The sequence below is a fragment of the Saccoglossus kowalevskii genome, chromosome 2 (genome assembly GCF_978046115.1).
Source record: "Saccoglossus kowalevskii chromosome 2, keSacKowa6.1, whole genome shotgun sequence".
Lineage (NCBI taxonomy): Eukaryota > Metazoa > Hemichordata > Enteropneusta > Harrimaniidae > Saccoglossus > Saccoglossus kowalevskii.
The window spans coordinates 41,278,343-41,298,456 of record NC_140642.1 but is presented as its reverse complement, the minus strand read 5'-3'; the positions used below and the strand labels follow the sequence as shown (position 1 = coordinate 41,298,456).

The following is a 20,114-nucleotide window of genomic DNA, read 5'->3' as shown; positions in this document are numbered from 1 at the left end:
GGATGAAGGAGCCTGCTACCTGGCCAATAGAGGGATGGTATGGATCAATCTCCCTTCCGCTACCCCAATCAGTGTATGCTCGCAGCCTAGAAATGTAGGCTGCATTGGTGGAATCCCTGTTCGCCCTGACCAGGACGTTGGTCGGGACATTGGCAGCTCGCTCAGATAAAGCTTTTGTATGTGCTGGTCCAATGAGAGCCTCTATGTGTGTAAGTGATACCCGCTGGGCTCGTTGGTAGTGCGCCGTCTGGTTGGGACGGCAGGTCCAGTAAGTCCAGAAGCACTATTGGTGTTTCGACTAGCATTTCCGACAGAAGTGGAAACTAGGCCTTGTTTGGCCAATTGGGTGCAACCAATAATAATATGCAGGTGTGCACCTGTCGAAGTTTTCTCCGGTACCCGGTGAACTAGCGGGAAGGGAGGAAAGGCGTACACAACTAAGTGGGTCCACGGGGTTAGCAAAGCAGCCCTGGCCCAGGCTCCTGGAGTCGGCAGGAGTGTTACGTACGTCGGGAGCTTGGCGTTCCGTGGTGCGGCAAAACGGTCTAACCTTGGACCATCCAACAGCCGAAACTGCCTGGAGGCTTGTATCAGCCACCCAGTGTTCTGGAGATGGAGCCCCCCTGAAAGGGTATCTGCCAGACTGTTCCTCACCCCTGGAAGGTGGTGTGCGGTTAGCTCCACATTGTAATCCAGTTACCAAAGGAGGGTTTGCTCTGCTAGGACTGACAACAATGAGGAACACGCCCCCCCCCTCCTTCTTGAAGGAGACCACCGTTGCGTTACCTGTGCGGAGCAGGACTCTGTGGTCTTGAACTATGGGTAGAAAGTGTTGTAGTGCTAAGTATACTGCTTTCAGTTCGAGCCGGTTGATATGGTTGTCCCGAAACTAATGCGGGGGCCATATCTTTGGACTTGTTCATCCAGTAGATGTGCTCCCCAACCTTGGGAGGAGGCATCAGTTACCAGAGTCATACCTGCGGCAAGCGGGTCCAAGGGGGCCCCCTGTCAGAGGTTGGCCAGCGACGGCCACTTGGGCAGGGCTTCCTTCACTACGCAGCTGCCTGGGGAACGACCCTTCGAACTTAGGTCATCAATCCGATGATCCGCATTAGTTCTCGGAGGGACACTGAGGGAACGCTGACTAGGCGCTAAGCCACACACTTGCAATAGCTAAACCAAGCTTACCTCTGTGTCAAAACTCCATGCCTAGGGAAACCAACTGCCCGTTGGGTCGAGGCGGGACTTGTCAATTTACTAATGAGCCCAACTGGTGAAGTATATCCTGTGTTAGCCTGGCGTGTTTGGCTATTGACCTCTTGTCCGGGTTGTGTAGTAACCAGTAGTCTGGGTACGGATTGAGGTGTACCGACATTTGTTGAAGCAGCAGCAATACCTGTTTCATCACTCTGGTGAACACATAGGGCGCTGTGCACAACCCAAACGGGGGGCACCCACAATTCGAATACTTGGCCCAGCTGGGCGATTTGAAGGAGATGGCAACTCGCTGGGTGCATCGGTATGTGCAGGTAGGCCCCACTTAAGTCTAGTGGGGCTAGCCAGTCGAAACGGTGGATGGAGAGAAGAACCCTGAATGGTGTCTCCATGTGGAACCGATCGATTGACTGATTCAGTCTGCAGAGGTCCAGAACTGGACGCCCGGCACTTGTAGGTTTGGTACTATGAACACATTTGGGTAGAACCCGGATTTAGTACCCTGTGTATGGCGCCTTTTCCCAGCAAACTGCTACTCCCTGTCTGATTGCTTCCGCCTTGTGGGAGTCCCCTGGCAGTGCCTAACAGGGGAGACACTGATGGGGAGATGGAGATTTTAGCAGTATCCTGCAACCGGATGTCACCACCTGGGAAGGTCCAGGGATCGGTCACTCGCTGTCTCCAAACCAGACTACACCAACGCAATCTGTGTACGACAGGGATATGTGGCCATGGGTTCGGCAGTTGCGAGCAGGGGGTGTTCTATTCTCCCATGAGGTAAGTTCCCCAAGACCTGAAGTAGTCACTAAGTTGTGACCTGGCCACTCACCGAACACATGCCTGTCCCCTCGGTTGCAGAGGTGAGCGTCAAACACGCTTCCCCCGCTGCGCCACTACTCCATGGAAGGGTATGAGCGCTTGCCTCCTGGCTGACTCTGGCTAGTGGACGACACCCTAGGGCGTTGTGTTTTCTGTGCTTGGAGTGCCCTCTGCAGGGTCAACTGGCTAATGGATTCGATATGAGCCCTCTGGTTCATTGCACTCCGAAGCTCCAAGACTGTACCCACCATTTCCTGAACAAAGAGGGTGGAAGATGTCCAGTCTGCGTCACTGAGGTGGGGACGTACCCCCTGACTCAGCTTGTCGGCGAAAACACATGCATCTAAGGCCGCGTCTTGTAGCACAGTAGTGGCCCCGGCCAAGAGAGCCAGGTGACACTAGGGGATGTCACACATAGATGTGCGGTGGCCCGCCAGTAAATGTGTCGCCTGGTCTAGGAGGCTGGTGCGTTCTGCCTCCGAGGTCTCCAGAGTCCTGGGTGTGCGCAATAATGCGCTTAAGCAACTCTGCCCTCAGGGCTGGATGGGTCGTCTCCGATTGAGCTGGCGAGAATGCCCATGGAACACGGCTGTCCCCCTTTGCCCGGTTTGCCAAACGGAAATTCGTGGTACCGTGGTCTGGGGAAGGAGCCTTGGGATCCGGTTGGGGCGTTTTGGTCTCATCCCACGCTATGGGGCTGATCCCGAAACCACACCGACCGGGTAGCGTTTGGTCCAGCGAGAAGTGTTGCCAAAGGTTTTAAGCATTACGTCCTTCGTGGCTGACCAACGTCCGCCCATCAACACTGTTTACACGTCCTGCACCCCACTCCGCACTCAGACGGACAGGGAGAGATGTGCCGACGGGGTCGCTTTGGATCCCGACGCCCGTGATCCCCTAAGCATTGAAGCAACCTTGGATGGTCGCCTTAGGATCAAGGGTGGGGGTATTTACATTGTATCACTGGGATCGATGATACTCCACATCACCCCAAAACGTGGCTCACCAAGTCATTACGGATGGAAAACTCTGAGGGACCGCCCGGAGTACCGGCTGTATCCGTCGCGAACAAACTGCGTCTCCTTTCACTTTGTATATGTGAGAGGGAGTGTGTTCGACTGTGCGTCTCATGACAAGGTCGGTTCCCTCTGGGGACGCCCGTGGGTCGGTAAGTAAGGGAGTCCAAAACCCACAGAGGAGACCGGACACAAGGATAAATTCGTTACCGCGCGACGAACCCTGGCTAGCTGAAAGTAGAGGGGTCAACGTGTGCCCTGCCCTGAAAGCCCTGCCCCGAGATTGGAGTCTTGGCTGCCAGCACCCCGTTGGCATTCAGTGCCCGAGGCTCCAGAGGAGGCCGCTCTGACTTTGTCTGATCTACCCGGCCTGCAAGAGACGCAATTGCCTTGACAGTCCTTCGACCGAAGCCCTCAACTCGGAGACAAACCCGGTGCCGTGCGCCAAAGGAGAAAAGCCTCCAGGGGCACAGCCTCGCTGCAGCCGGTAAAATCGGGTAAACAACCGCCTGAAAAACAGACTGTGAGGATGCCTTCCGATCAGCGGGGGGAGACCGAGAAAAAGTATCGATACCTCCACCATCGGGCCTCCTACTCGACGTCCCGGTACATGAAGCACCGGTAGCCGAGCGTGAGGACTTTTCACTCATGCCAAACACGCACTCACTTTAACCGATTTGTTACATGCAACCTTGCTGTGAAGAAACGAGCAACGCGGTCAGTCAGCGATTTTGATGGCTCTGAAAAAAAAATCTCAGGCCTCAGAACTCCAGTGAAAAACACACGCCTTCACGGCAAAAACCCTGAACCCCGCACGCAGCTACAACAAAAGTATTTCGGATGCGGGTTCTATGCTAATAAATTCTGAATATAAGCACTGCACAATCAACTCGAAACACGAGGAGTCCCAAAAAAAAAAAAAACGGCAGCAAGCCCTGGTGCTGTCATTACATCTATTCATTGCTAAATACCTAGATCAAGCATACAATGAAGACGACATGCATGAGGGAAGCGAATTACAGTAGGAAAGGAGACATAACGAAACCAACAAGTGATTAAGCTATGTCGCCCGGGTTTTATTTCTTTGTTGTGAAAAATACTACACAACAAAGGGGAAAACCACACGAGGGTAAAACTGACAAGGAAAACTTATCCTACCAGCTACAATGTCGGATGCCGGGCAGCGGCAACAACCCAAGCTAGAAACCCGGACAGGAAAAAAAAACAGGCGATCCAGGCAGAGCTCGCTAGACTTGATCTCCATTTGAGATGTGGAGAAGAAGCAGAGTGATTGTACAGCCGTCTATGGTGCCGCCATATGGACTCGGTCATGTGGTTCGCGACGTAAGGGAAAGAGAATCTTGGGGTCATGGGGCTTCCCCTGACCCAGATTCTATCTCTCAGTCACCGGCAGAATCGCTGATTAATGCCTACAGTTCAAAATAGTCATTTTGACTGACCGGAGTCTATGGTGGGTAATTGAACATAGTGAATTGGGTCAAACCTCAACAGGAAACAAATCTGACTATAAATAAATCGTGATGCGATTGCTTTTCAATACATTTTATTTAATCTTGTACATTTCTATAAATGGCAAAGTTATGTATTTACACAGTATGAAATGTCTGGATACAGGCGATAGTGTGTCTGGTGGGTTGTATTTTAGCAGGACGCACTCTCATAAAAGTGGTTTGAACTAATCAGTTCTAATCAAGTAAAGATCTCAAGACGTGCATAACAAACCAGTCAGCAAATTAGCTGGCAATGTTGATGTTTTTGTGTTCAGTATGGCGGTGACAGTAAGCCACTTAAATACAGCCATGGCAGCACAATTGTGCCACAGACAGCTTGTTACTATAAGATGCAGGCAATTTATGACTTCAGACTAAATCTTCATGGTGAGTGACCACAGATAAATGTATAAATCAAAACCATAACACATAAAAGTTAATTGTGAAATAATTTTTTATTCTTCAATTTTGAATCTGCAAGTATTGGCAGTGTTAATTTCCAATCAATATTTACAAAGGAACACCACCAGTAATGAGATCAGTATATTTTAATACAATTACATCATTTGAGCAATCAGAATACATTCCTCCAGTTATGTATTTGTGATAATTTTAAACTGAATGTTATCTTTGAGACCATACCTGATAACATAAGTGCTGGGTAAAAGAGGACAGGCATAAATACAACACCACATTCAGTTACAATTACTAAAAGAACAACAATCGTACAGAAAATGGAAATATTTAAACAATGCTGGCAAGTACACAAATTACTGGTATATGGAAACTATAAACTATTGGTTATGGTGCAACAAATTATGGATATATCAGTTATTATTGTGTATATACAAAAAGAAAGCAATTTTTGAATTTATGATAAAAATTAGTATGTACAGGGGATTATCTAATTGACAGGGCAGAAAGACCATATATAATGTACAAATCTTTTCTCAAACATGTCTAAGATTATCACAACATTCTAGTGTCTCTGATATAATCACATACAAAACAGTACAGAATTAGCATCTATTGTTGTCTTAGTTTAATTTACATAACTACATCAACTGAATTCATTTTTCTTGCACAATCCCAGCAGGATTTTCAATTTAGATTATTTTGCATGAACTGTTGAAGTGCGTTGAGTCTAGCATCAATTTCAGACATCTCAGCTGATCTGTCATGGTAGTATCCATTCCTGTTACCTGTGAAGTGACAAATATTTCATTATTACAGCTATATGCATATAGCATTGTTTAAAATCTTCTGAGTGCTTCTCATACAGCCAATCAGAATGCCCTATTGCAGGCTTTATCTTATGAAGGCCATCCCATTTTGACCTGGACACACTATAATCTACAATAAGAGAACAGTATGTCTTGTCCAAAGCGGGGTAATGAATATTTATAAGTTGATAATTAGTATACATCTTTTGGAGTACAGAGCATTATTATACAACTACATGTAGTGCATGATAACAATAGCCTGACAAGGTCACATGAGTTGTACCCTCCACGGTGCTCCAAACCCGACACACGCCTGACAAGGTCACATGAGTTGTACCCTCCACGGTGCTCAAAACCCAACACACGCCTGACAAGGTCACATGAGTTGTACCCTCCACGGTGCTCAAAACCCAACACACGCCTGACAGAACAATGTAGTTTTTCTCTTCCCCAATGATTTTTTATCGGTACCAATCAATTTGAAGGAGCGTCAGATAGTGACAGCCATCAAAGAGTAACCATTTATTTGTTTGTTGACATAATGTGCTGGCAAATTTTCGCCCAATGTTTATCATCTTGTTGAAAACAGTCTATGACTTTTTCCGACAAGGCAAACACGGCTTAGATTAACGGTGTTACCATGACCACCAAAATGAATATTCTTTGAAACTCATTGCAAGAAGGCGTGAACTTGATCTTGCCGATAAGACATACACTATTCTGTGAGGCGTTAGTGAGCTATGATGCAGTTTGGCAGTGAGGGCGCCACTCACACCTACATGTCAGGCTATGAAAACAATAAAATTTACTGTTCAGTAATGTGCCACATCTGCATTTGCTTGAAAACTTATCTGCACTTGTTCCAATATTCTCTTATATGGGGTAAACTACTGTACGTCACAAATAGTTTATAGATGTTATATTCAAAAATTAGTCATTGTTTACATTGGAAGTACAGTATAGCACATGATGGAATCCTGTAATTGAACACAAATGTTCACATTCTCTTTACTAAATAGAAAAAGAATAGTTATAATATTACAGCTATCACAAGTATACTGCAAAGTATGCACTCAGACCACTCAATCTCCAAATGCCTCAGTCGATATGATCACTGTACTGTGTTTGTGCATACTGTGCGAAATTCTCATGATAATCTTATACTCAAATTATTTAAAAGTTCTACAAAAACTAGTAAGTGTGTATTTTTCAGTGTTTCTCAGACTTACACAATGTTATGATCTAGGATAATCTTAAGAATTAATGGTTGTGAAATCTTTTTTTTTTTAAGTTTTCAATAACATTAGAAAGTGTATTTAAGGCTTACAGCAGTTCAACATGAACAGTGTGCAAAATTTTGTTTTGTTTGATTATTTAAACTGAAACAATAATTGAAAGCCTATCAAAATTACAGCCATTATATATCAGCAGGTAACACAGGTGACAAAACACCAGAAGACGACTAGTGTGACTTCTTGCATGTTTATAATAATCATCAGCTACATTGTTTCTGACTTTACTTTGTGTGTTATGTTTAGACACTACTTTACTTCATTTAATCAGTGTCACTATCCAATTTTTGAATGACATTTTCGCTGTATCCATTAAAATGTAAATGAACATGCAGCCTCGCCCATTCAAATGAATATTTTTTGCTAAGCTCTCTCAGTAAGCATGAGGTTGCTTTGTAACTCACTCAAGTAAGAACCGTCCACATGTCGACAAGTGTACAGTATAGATCAACTGAGATTATCACTTAGATCTGTAGTGTAATGAAAAATATTTACTCCAAGTATCAACTTGATTGAGCTATTGAGCTTTGGCATAAGGACTTTTACTGGTAATTGGAGCAATGACTGGATCTATAGTAGTCTAGTGCCCATAATCAAGTTAATCCAAAAAGTACAAATACATTACTATGCATAATTCAATAGACTCACCTATAGGTTCATAATCTATTACATCTCGTTTTCTGATTTTCCCAGATGTATTCGTTAATCTACGCACTTTATCCAAATCAGCTGCTGGATCAGGTGTACTTACAGCTGTGTGGCCAGTCAAGGATCAGTATCACAGTGAATATTCTCAACGATATGAATCGAAATATCATGTATCAAATTGTGAAGTGAATTGGCAGTACCATAATTTTTGTTTTAAATATATTTTTGTGTCAGGCAACAGTTCCATACATTGAATATTACTGTTATCTCTCCTGACCTTTTTTTAATGTTGCAAGTGCTGACATCTAATGCAATCAAACACAAACCCCTGCAGAACTTAACCAAGATTCGCCCAAAGTCGCATTAGTTATTGAATGAATCTTGGCCAGTGGATTAGGCCTTCCCATTGAGTCTGTGGCACATTCGTCTAATTTTAATTAATATGCCAAACACTCTCATTATAAGATCAGAATAAGTTCTAAATGAGCAAAATTTACAGGGTAATTTAACATGCAAGCTTAATTGACATAGAAATAAACAAAACAAAATTATAAAAAGGATATCTCCTAGTTCTTGATTTAGTTTTCTTGGATGATTTACCACTGCCTGCCATATGTAGAGGCTGAAAATAACCAAATAATAGTATGAAATTTGTAGAGAAAACAAGAAATTGAAAATGATAATACACTTACTTTGCTTCAGAGTGCAGAAGAACCAATGTTAGAATGCCAAATGTTCTCCTTGTATTAGAAAAAAAAATCATATATACAGCCTCTTAGCTGAATTGATTATACTATATATTTTTTCAATTATCACATTTACTAACACTAAAATAAAAATCCAGTGAACACCAACGAATGGTCAAAATTTAGCAAACTGTAGCCACCTTGACATTGGCCTGCGCTGCACAATACCCCCAGAATGTTCAAATTTTATACCAAATGTATTGAAATCACATGAAAGTAAGTGTTCAAAGTGAGTGTTACCTACCACATCAGGACTGGCCCAGCGTGCTGATGATGATGTCCTCCCTTTCAGCACATTATTTATACCCCTGCAGTAAAGACAAATGATGTTGCTTTTTAGTTAAAAATATGATATTATATAGTACAATAAATATATTTTTATGTACAATAAATGGTTAATTTCACTGTAAATTCTATACATGTACCCAACTGGACATCTAGGTGGATGTTAACAGGACATGCTAAATATTATGTATGTGGCCAAAACTTACCTTAATCTTTGTGAACTGGTAGATGGCATATCAATATCACTCAAAGAGGATGTTCTACTTCCCATACTTCCCATAGAACTAGTTCGAGCTCTTCTGTAACCACCTATGATATAAAAGCATGTATATTTTACATACAAACACTCATGTCTGTATAAAGTCTTGCAGTACAACCATTCCATTTGATTGTTAACCCTTTGAGTCCAAAATTTTGATAAATTCACATTTTGTTTAATTTATTCTTAATTTTGGACCAAACAAGCAAAATAACTATTTTAACATAATCATGCAAATTTATTCTAAATGGGCTGATCTTCTGAATGCAGTCATTCCAACCAAAATAACAAAGAAAACTATTATATCGTCTTGACAGAGAGCGTTAATCCGGCACAAAAACATGGATGAGTTCAGGAAGAAATTTCAACAAACGAAGCGAGAGTTATTGAAAAGGTCGCAGGCAATTTCCTCTAAGAGAATGGCACTGAAAGTGGGGAATCCCTGGTTTCGAAACAAGTTCTTTTTGACAAGACGAATGTCAACATGGACCCCAAAGGTAATTTGATATTTAAACTTAACTCTCTGAAACATTGAAAATCTAGACAAAAAGCTCTGACTTCCCGTAGGTACGCTGATGAACACGTATGTACCGGTAGTTTGCAATAGTGTCTCACTGGTATTCTTTGCCAAAATATCATGGTAGTCGAAACGCTCCAGTACTCCATACTTCCTGTCTTGTCATTCGCAATTTATTCAAGCCTATTACGTTTATACACAATATTTATTATTAGGTTCGACTGACTGTTGACAGTCTAATGTAGTATGTGTAGGGCATTACAAGATAATTATCATAGATATTTTTACCAGAATATAATGGTGATGGTCTCGTCCTTTCTCTACCTCTCTCAGCAGATGATGGATTTCGGCTTCTATCTAAGTTACCATATCTTCTAATAGAACGATCTCTGTCAATTTAAGACAATGCAATGATAAATTAGTAATAACGGTTACAAAGTGAACATTACGTATTGATATAAAATCATAACAATATGCACCTTTTTGATTTGGCATCATCCTGTTTGCGTTTTTTATCAGATATATAAGCAGTAGGGTCAAATCGTGGCAGTCTGCAACCTGTAATAAAATACAAATGCAAATGAATCAAGTTTATTAAAACAGACATACCTACGTGTATAGACTTCTTTTGTTTTTGTATTATTTTTTAATTTATTTAGAGTACTATGTATTACCTGATGGCGTGATACTCCTAGCAGATGACACTGATGATGGCCTTTCCCTCGATAATGATCTATCTCTTGACAGTGATCTCTCCCTTGGTAGTGATCGCGGCCTCCTGATTCTTTCTCTTTCCCTTCTCTGTGCTGATGATGACACATTAGGTATGGGTGATGCTCTGCTTATCCTTCTATTATAAGAACACCATCAATTAATTATTAACAATTACAAGCCTACATGGAAAAAAATATACAAGTAAACTGTCATTCTGCTTATAAATTTGAACCAGGTGATCAGATCAATCAGTGATGAAATTGACATTCATCCTGGCTTTCAACATCTAATCTGTTACGCTTGGCTTGAATTTTCAATTCTCATCAATTCTTACTATGCTTGGCCACTGACTCTTGTACCAGAATAAGATTATCAGCACAAATGCATGGACATTAAGCAGGGGAGATTACTGTATTCCAGAGGTAAGGTTAAATATACATGAAAACCAACCATACTTGATCTATTAAAAGTATATCTCCGATAGAAGATTACAAAAACCAAATATTGTGTATGCTTGATCAATAAAATCTGACTTATTGACACATCTCTGTCATTTATGTAAGCTAATGCAGTACAGGATATACAACAAAAGCATGGCCAAATACCTGTCTGATTGAGATATCAATAACAGAAAAAAATAGTATTATGAATAAATTTAAGGGCTATTTTGAAATAAAATAAAAGCAAGCTGTTCATACAATCAACAGTTTGATCTTACCCTCTTTTGAACACTGCTAATTCATTGGTAAGACTTTTCACACGTGCACGCAAGTTTCGCTCACTTGCCCTCAACTCTTCAACCTACCATTCAAATGAAAAAGAAAAAATATAGTCACTTATAGTGGAGTGGTAGATAATGATAGTTGAGCTACTCAGTGTTGACAATTTTACCAGATTCGATGATGGTAAAAACAAGAAATATTTTCACCTCTTCAAGTAGACTCCTGTAATCCTGATTTCTTTTATTAGCTTGCCTTCGAAATTTTGCTTTCTCTGTAGTCACTTCATCCTCTAAGTTTTTCACAATATTTTTCAGTATTCTTACTTCCTTTGCGGCACTACCTTTACTTGTATTTTTCACTTCTCTTCTAAACTGCATGTAAGCGGCTTCTATTTCTTCTTTTTCTTTTAGCACTTTTTCATATCTGGGTTGGACAGAGATCAAAAACTTGAAAAATTAAATTAAATGTTATAATAGGTCTTACATTAAAATTGAACTTGATCCCCATAGACAACAATGTAATAACTTTGAAATTCTAAAAATGTAAACTGTAAAGTTATTAAAATCCAAAATATTAAACATAATCACAGGAGCTGAATATCTCTAAAAATGAAATTGATTCAACCACACTGGTATTGGTAATATTGCTTGTGCCTGTCTACCAATCAGGTTTTCACTGATACTTAACCCACAAATGTAAGGCTTCATTATTCTAATATCATATATTAAATAAAACAGTTTGAGTAGAAATAGCACACCCAAACAATATTCAATTTTTTTAATCACCAAGCAACAGACAACAATCAGACTACAATCCCACAAAACAAAACAAAACAACTGACCACACTACAATACACAACACAAGCAAAAAAGTTGTTTTGATGCAGAAGGGATTAAATTTATGGGTGCCTATGTGACCCTGTTTCTTGATACAAATGCTAATTGTGGTGTGAAACCTATACTAGCCACATATGATTTCATACAGGATACAAACAATTCATTTATCAGTATACATTGATTCACTAGAAACCATTTCACTTCATTGTTAGACAGTAGATTAATTTACTGCAGATACACGTTCCCACATGTTTAAAAAAAACAAGGTTCAACCTTGTGTTAATTATAACCCATTACTTAAAACCATGTGTGAACAGATTAATTAATCTGGACTTGACCTGAGCATGGAAAGTACTAAGGAAAGGAGTCACAACACCTCTCAGGTGGCCACTTACTGGGAATAAGCCTCTTAACTTGCTTATTTCTTTTTTGTTTCAACCCTAGTTAATCCAGATATGGACATTGTCTAGCTCATCGTTGATGTCGATGATAGTTTGTGATTGTTTACACAAGTAACGAATTGCGAATGCTCAAAATATGCATTTCACAACCGGAAATTCAACAGATGAATGTTTGACTTCACAGATTTCCATTTATGTATGGGTGTCTCAAAACAGCGTTTGCGACCGCAGTTACGACTCGCCAAAGTAGTAGCAAAGGTGCTTTGCGACCTGAGAAAAAGCATTTTGTGACAGCGTTAAACTTTCTTTTTATGGCTAATGTTCATTCTCCAATATTTAGTGAAGCTTTGTTTGGCTTCATTGCCACACCAGCGAGTCATCGCCATTTTGTTTTGTTTATTTGACACTAACGCTCTGTTTTCCAGGCTTGCTGTTCATTTTATTTAAATATACAAATCTCACACTGCACTAATGTCCCATGTAAAACAACGCATCGCGTTGTGTCTGGCAGTATGACCCTGGATATAAACAAATTATCGCTGTCCTCACCAGTCCCTATCATGGTCGATTTTGACAGGTTTTACTCACATGACTAGTAATTATGAACATCGTGATTTTAGATACTCGTTATATACGAAAAAATAAAAAAGGTTGTTGCAGTATTGTTCATTTTCCCCTACTACTAGGCTTGTTGGTACGCATTTATGTATCAGAATTTTAATTCAATGTCTGTCTAAATATAACTATTACGAAATTAGTAGAATAATAAAACAAAACAGTAATCCAAAGCCCGAAGTGAAACTAATTTGGGAAGCTATTTCATCTGCAGCACTTTGTTTTATCCCAGGGGACGTTGACCCGGGCATCTTTGGACTTTTATATAGAACCGCTTGGCCGGGAAAGTGATCTCCTCCACATACGATACTATTGCTCTGTAAATGCGTTAGGTTTAGACATTGTGATGATTGGATAATTTGGAAAATTATTTACGAAAAGGTTTTATTTCAATGAATGTAGTGTGTCACCACGTGACAGATGATAAATGGCCATCGAATCATCAGCCGAACAGCAGCCGAACTTACAGTTCGATGCGCGTTACTTATCATCACTGCACAAAGCAGCTTTGGATAGAACTCATTTGCATATTCGAATATGTTCTAACTACAAGTCCCAGTCGGTTCACACAGTTATGCGAAAGTCACTTGGTTACTTTAATCACTTTAATAAGACGTTTCACGCCCCGACTCTGGCAAAATAGTTCAGTTAAATAGTTATTAAATATACATGACTTGCGTTAGAAAAGTACAATCCTTTCCTAAATGCCGATGAATTAGATTGTACAATAAATGACTAACTTTATAAACTTACTAGAACCTTTGTGGTCTATTGCTGCTAGACGCGGGAAATCAAACCCGTTCAAGCCAGAAATAGTATTGAAATATTCACCAGAATACAAGATAAACGGAAATGTTAGGAAACTCTTTTCAGTGAAATTAGTCTTTAATGTTTCTTTCCTAACTATATACGATAACAGGACGTTTTAGTGTATCACGTGCGCCATTTCACTACAGTAACATTACCTTGCAAAAATGGTTCGTATTTACGTTTTTACTGAAGTCTGACATTAATAAATAGTTCAGATGTCACATACGTTTTTTTCCCACTTTTTGTAGTACGTTTTCAGATGTAACAGCTACAGGAAAATGGCCGTGTGTAGTGAGGTGATTGACCACAAAATTAAAGGCTGCCTGTGGCAGAGACACTATTGCGTAAAGCGCAAAGACCTATGGGAAGGAGATTGGGTAGCAGCATGGTCCTACGAGAGCTTTGCGACCGAGTCGCAAAATGCCTTTTCTCGGGTCACAAAGCACTGTTGCTACCACTTAGGCAAGTCGCAACTGTTCGCAAACACTGTTTTGAGGCACCCATACATACCTCAGATTTCACATGTCTTAATTATTAGCAACTGTAACAAGAACAAGATTTCAAGCATCTACAAGAACAATTCCTAAGGACTCCTAAAAAATATTATCACAGAGAAAGTGTCTAGGCATGCCCTTCTTTTGATACTATCCTTTCTGGTGCTGTTCGCCGATGCCCGGTAGTCAAAAATTTCAAACAATTTCGGGCGTCAAACCCACACACTGGCAATGGTACCATTGAATAATGCAATCGTTATTGTCACAGGCAATCATTGCTTATAAAGTCTCATCACCATTATAAATACAAAAAGATTCATGATGGCTCATCAGTTCTTCTTCAATTGATGTTATATCTGCCAATTCTTCATTAAAGTTCACCAAGATCACCGAAAACATTCAAACTAAACGCAATTTTATTTATGTACAGTTCGTCTATCGCTTCCGAGCATGCTCCAAATATTACCGAACGCTCAAGATTAGCGTAATCCATTGTAAGAAGGTGCTAAGAGCTAACGGGAACCAATGTTTTTGAACAAACACTGACAAACAATTACAGGGTAAAGCTAAAACAATAGCGTCGTGGTTCCTTCAGTTAGTACCTTCCATGACCTGAATTAGCTTAGGTCAAAGTCAGAGGGCTTGACATCAAGTAAAGGGAAAACAACTGCAACATGTTAACAGATCTAGCAGGTTTAACCCCACTGATAACAAATATTTAGCACATGTGAAGAAGACTTCAAACATGTAGCACATTTTACAAGTTAATTACTTGAGACCCTCTTTATGAAATACAACCCAAAATAATATTGAAAATAATAATTATGAAAAATAATTATGAATTCTGGTTAGTTGTATGTTCAAATGATGCATCCAAGAAATCACAAAACAAATTATTTCTATGGAAATGAATTTGGAGACATAATCTTTCATTTTTTCCTTGCTTGAGTCGATTAACGGTCTCTTAACATCAAACAATTATGAATTGTACATAAGAATTATTAGTTATTTTACACCTACTCTTTTTTAATCCTAGTGAATTCTCCTTCTCTGTAGTCTGGATGCTTCTAGAAAATAAATAAAGAAATTATTTAGTTTTATGCAATGGTTCTAACCAGACTACTGAACCCAACGTACATTTGTAATGTTCATTTACAACTTACAAGTTAGAAATTTAATACTTACTTGTTTTCTTATCCTTTTAATTTCTTCCCTGAGTGTTCTTACTGTTTCTTGTAATAAGACTGGGTCTGGTTTACCCATGTAAGGTAGAGGTAGTGGATAGTGTATCCTGTCAATGGTACACATATGGTTTAATTATTCAAAGATATATACAAGAGTCTTAAAAATGCACTGCCAAAATCTTTGACACTGGGTCCACCTGGGCAAATGTTTCTTTCAACATGCATTAGTGTCAGCAAGTGACTTGAAAATTAGTACACCTTGCACAACAAATATTACAGATTCTTTCAACATGCATTAGTGTCAGCAGGTGACTTGAAAATTAGTACACCTTGTACAACAAATATTACAGATTCTTTCAACATGCATTAGTGTCAGCAGGTGACTTGAAAATTAGTACACCTTGCACAACAAATATTACAGATACAGGGACACCTATAGGAAGTATATCAGGTAGCAATTCAATAATAATTAAAAAAGAATTATTATATGTACCTGTCAAACTCTACTGTGTATGTGAGTATTAAATATCTTTTAGTATTCAGTGCTGTTGACTTGGCTCCAGGAATAGCTCTAGTTCCAACACCAGCTTTACGATTTCTTAGCAATTCTAGATCTGCATAGGTTAATAAATCTAGTGAGACTGCATCACTTGTCTGAAAGTTAACACCACAAAATGTTAATATTGATCAATATTTATATTGCCTTGTCATATATAGTAATGCAAGTGTATAACAGTATATGTAGTGACAGTAGAAAGATAATTGAAACTTGTATCTCTATATTAGGATTGTTAGTAGGTGGCTGCATAAAGTATTTTCACAGCTGCTACTATTGAAAAAAAAAGTTCTTGAATATTATAAATTCATGATCACTAAACCAGAAACAATTTACAAACAGTAATAAAAATAGCCCAATGTTATCAAAGTACAACCAATGTCCTATATTAGGGAATACATAGACTAGAAATAACACTCAAATGAATTACAGCACCCAACACATGACACAGAGGGACTATTCACTTTTCCCCACTTGCAACAAATATGCAAAGTCTTCATTGGTATCCATTCAACTGTACTGGTATACTGGTACTGGCATGCTAAGGGCCTAACTTACTAAGGGCCTAACTAAATTCCATAATTCTGTAATCACAGACTAGACGTACAACGTAATCAATCAAATATTTTTTTCGTACACTGTAAAAATGTGTAATTTTTCTCGGTACGTACAAGAATTTACATCCAAATAAAAAATGTAAAGAATTATCCAGGGAAATTACATTTTTGAAACTGTAAAACGACTAGATGACACAATTCACTGCAAAATTCAATTTTCATTGTAAACTGTAAAAACGTCTTTTTTTTCTTGTAAATTGTAAAAAGCCCTTTTTATTTCTCGTAAAACTGTACCAGCCACCCCCCTTGCCCCCCCCCCTCTAACTGGAGTTCACACAGGCCTAAATTGATTACATTAATGTTTTTTTTTTCATCAATAAAGTAGCGCTTGATAAGTTGGAGATCGAGAAAGTTTTCTATTTTTCCCTATCTACAATTATATTTTAGGATGCAGGCACCAATATACTTGATCTAAATATTACAGCATTGACTACACCATTAACAATTTATAGTACACTCACCTTTGTGACAGCAGTTTCTAACATACTAACAAATATGCTATACTGCTTAAAATTACCAGTTTTATGGGTTAGGTCTTCAATATCTGTAAGAGGAATTGATTACACAGGGAAATGGTCATTATTAGAAAATACATCTGTATGGCAACTACCTGCCAATGATATTGTTACGCTGCCACAATTAATAAAACTGTGATTTCTCAATAATTATATTTACTACTGGTAGTTTATTTCACATGTAATAATGCTACAAAATGGAAGACATCGTGTCACAACATGCTCACAACTTCAAAACATGTGACAGTTAATCACAACCATCTACAAAATTGAAATTAAAGTTAAATATTTTTATTGGTTTTGAAAAGTGTTCTTCATCATTTCATATTCGTATATTCAATATTAGGATGTATTATTATTATTATTTATCGTCTCAGAAATAAATTCAAACCCAGTAAACACATACACGACACATCACGTTTGAATACTGGCACTCAATCACTGACCTAGATCCTAACGGCGACAACGCAATTCAGTGAATGATTCTTCCACAAGATTTACATAAAATGCCGATAAATGTTTATTGTAGACACAGATAAAGTATTCGAAAATTTTAAAATTGTCGTGAAATTGACTTTACTTACAGGATGCGTCAAACGTTCCTCTCCACTGGTCAGCACTGAGTCTATCCTCAACTTCCACAGTCAACGTTGATGCATCTGACACATGCATACTGACAATGTATTCCATACCACGAAAAACGCATGTTGAAGAGATTACACTGTTACCTTCTTCGTGAGCCATGGTTTGTTCGAACTCTAAATCCCAATTAATATCGGTTTTCTCTGCAAAGTTGTTAACGATTCAACGGACGGAGAGATCCCTGGAGACACACACTCCTTTGGTCGATTCACGCCGAAACACGACAATATCCCGGGATACAAAAAAGTTACGTTAACATGCACTCGATCAGAAAAAAATACTACAAAATACAAACTGAGATCGCAAACTCACAAGATCAGCTTACGTCGTACCCTTCCAAGGATTGTGATGTTGTGAGTCTGACAGTCTACAAAAACTTGACTCAACTTGCTCCAGCTGTGAACTCGTTCATTCAATGTACCGAGTCGAACGAATCATATAACTGTGTGTTCTTGAATGTATTCACCTAAAAGATGTCCGTTTACCAATCTAGTCGAATCTTATACGTCTTCGTCAAAACTATTTATTTTTCTTCTCAAACCTACTAACACAATTTTGAAGGAAACCGCCATGTATAAGTCAGGGTTTAGCGGAAGTGACGTTGAAATTACGCTTTGCACTTTACAAGTCGTTAGTGGCGCTGTTTCGAAGGAGTCGTTCGTTTGGTTCAGGTGCAGCTAACGAGCAATAAATTGAAATAGTCAATTCTCTGGGACAACATTTATGTTACAGGCTAGTTAATATAAAGGAAAGAGGGGAAATTAAAAGCTGTTCATAAGCTACCCTCCACCTGAAAACAAATTGTTTTCCCCTCCTGTTGACCAAACTCATCTTTCCCCTGTCCTCATTAAAAAAAAACAACACTTTTTTCCCTACTCCCCTACCGCCAACTTGCCTTTCTTGTTCTCCTGTTGACCAAACTCATCTTTCCCCTGCCCTCATTAAAAAAAAAAACACTTTTTTGCCTACTCCCCTACCGCCAACTTGCCTTTCTTGTTCTCCTGCTGACCAAATTCATTTTTCCCCTCCCCTCATTAAAAAACAAACACTTGTTTGCCTCCTCCTCTCATTGGCTTCTATGGGCTTCTTGAATACATTAACCGCTCTGCGATATTTGTTTATGTAAATACCCTACCCACTAAAAAAAAGTTTCCCTGTCCTTGCATGTTTTTTTAGAAATCTGCCCTGCCCACTGATATTTCCCGCCCCTACAAAAAAAGAAAAAAATCTCCTGCCCTCAACAAAAATCCATTAGAACAGCTTTTCCGATGAACAGCTCCATTTGCTGGACCTGTTGGTTATCGGTTTAAAATGTTTTCTCTCTAACATTATACACTGAAATTTCAGTAATGTAGCCGGTCAATCATAGAGGGACTAAGGTTCTACTACTAAGATGTAAGAGTAAAAATGTAAAACATAGAGAGAAAGTCATTGCCAAGTCAGCTAGCTACACGTATGGAGTTCAATGAGCACGCACCCAGAACGTATTGAACCAACCAACACCCTTCTGTACACATGCAGTAGTGGGGGAATATTTTTACAGCTATTCTAAATTAAAAAATATTCGCATTATAGTGTTCATGAAGTACAAATTAATACTAAAATAAACAGGAAGAAAAATTGGTTTTGACCAAGACTGTTAGGTCTTTCGTAAAGAATTCAAATACATGACAAACCTAATAAAAAAACACCCAGACGATACGCGTATTCGTAGTAACTTCTTCAAGTTTAAAAAAAATAAGAAAACAATTAAACGAACAAAAAAAATAAACCTCGAAAATTATAAAGGTGAACCTACGGCGTTTTGGAAAATACTGAATGAAGTTACTTAATATCACCCACTTGATTCTAACGAATGTTTTTCATATTTCAATATTTTTTTAAACTCAAATATTTCGAGTGAAATAAACAAATGCGATACAAATATGAACCTGGTGACAAATCGATACCAGCAAGTGAGATCTTGAATGCAATAAATCGCCGAAAAATGATAAAGCTTCGACAGAAGATAAAATGTGCAACAAAATATTTAAAATTGGCCAGTTTTACCTGACAGACATTGTACAACAATGTCTGTGCGTCGAATAACTTCCAAAATCTTGAAGTACATCCATTTATAGGGGAATCGCCATATCAAGTTGTTTCGGTATGCTATTTACAGGTGTACTCAATGTCAGATTAACGGATTTATTGCATACGTATTTGGCTTTCGTAAAAACCAATGCACATCAGACAATCTATTTATCTTGAATAAAATGGTTAACTTGAATGAATATCTGTACCATAACGAGCCTTAATAAGTTGAAAATAACAAACCTTCAAAACAGAAGGGTAAGAAACAAACAGATTTTATGCATACTTAGAAATACCTTGACAATGTCTGGCATGACGGTTTATACAAAAACTATTAAAATAGCCTGAGGGGGTTACAGGAAATGCGTATAAAACAATAAAACACATTACAGTAATATTACATA

The 20,114-nt window shown here is 39.1% G+C and overlaps 1 protein-coding gene across 2 annotated transcripts; it reads right to left on the bottom strand.

Moving 5' to 3' along the window:
- Positions 1-5,580: 5,580 nt before the first annotated feature.
- LOC100373421 (centrosomal protein CCDC61-like) lies at positions 5,581-17,982 on the bottom strand. Of its 2 annotated transcripts, none has more exons than XM_085495660.1 (15): positions 17,580-17,982; positions 16,942-17,024; positions 15,801-15,961; positions 15,309-15,414; positions 15,144-15,190; positions 11,174-11,390; positions 10,964-11,046; positions 10,206-10,381; positions 10,011-10,089; positions 9,820-9,920; positions 8,962-9,064; positions 8,715-8,778; positions 8,288-8,346; positions 7,725-7,831; positions 5,581-5,763 (listed from the first exon to the last, which is right to left on the bottom strand). In XM_085495660.1, the coding sequence occupies exons 1-15, from the start codon at positions 17,737-17,739 to the stop codon at positions 5,663-5,665; spliced, it is 1,647 nt and encodes a 548-aa protein (XP_085351786.1). In that variant the 5' UTR covers positions 17,740-17,982; the 3' UTR covers positions 5,581-5,662. The 2 variants fall into 2 exon arrangements, with proteins under 2 accessions (XP_085351786.1, XP_085351793.1); XM_085495667.1 differs by having other exon boundaries at positions 10,206-10,378.
- Positions 17,983-20,114: the final 2,132 nt, after the last annotated feature.

Excerpts from the sequence above, each read along its gene's own strand:
- LOC100373421 (XM_085495660.1), bottom strand. The coding sequence starts at position 17,739 with ATGGCTCACGAAGAAGGTAACAGTGTAATCTCTTCAACATGCGTTTTT. Across the intron at positions 8,347-8,714 it reads GCTGGGCCAGTCCTGATGTG|CCTCTACATATGGCAGGCAG; the intron begins GTAGGTAACACT and ends GGTTATTTTCAG. Across the intron at positions 7,832-8,287 it reads ACTAAATCAAGAACTAGGAG|AGCTGTAAGTACACCTGATC; the intron begins ATATCCTTTTTA and ends GACTGGCCACAC.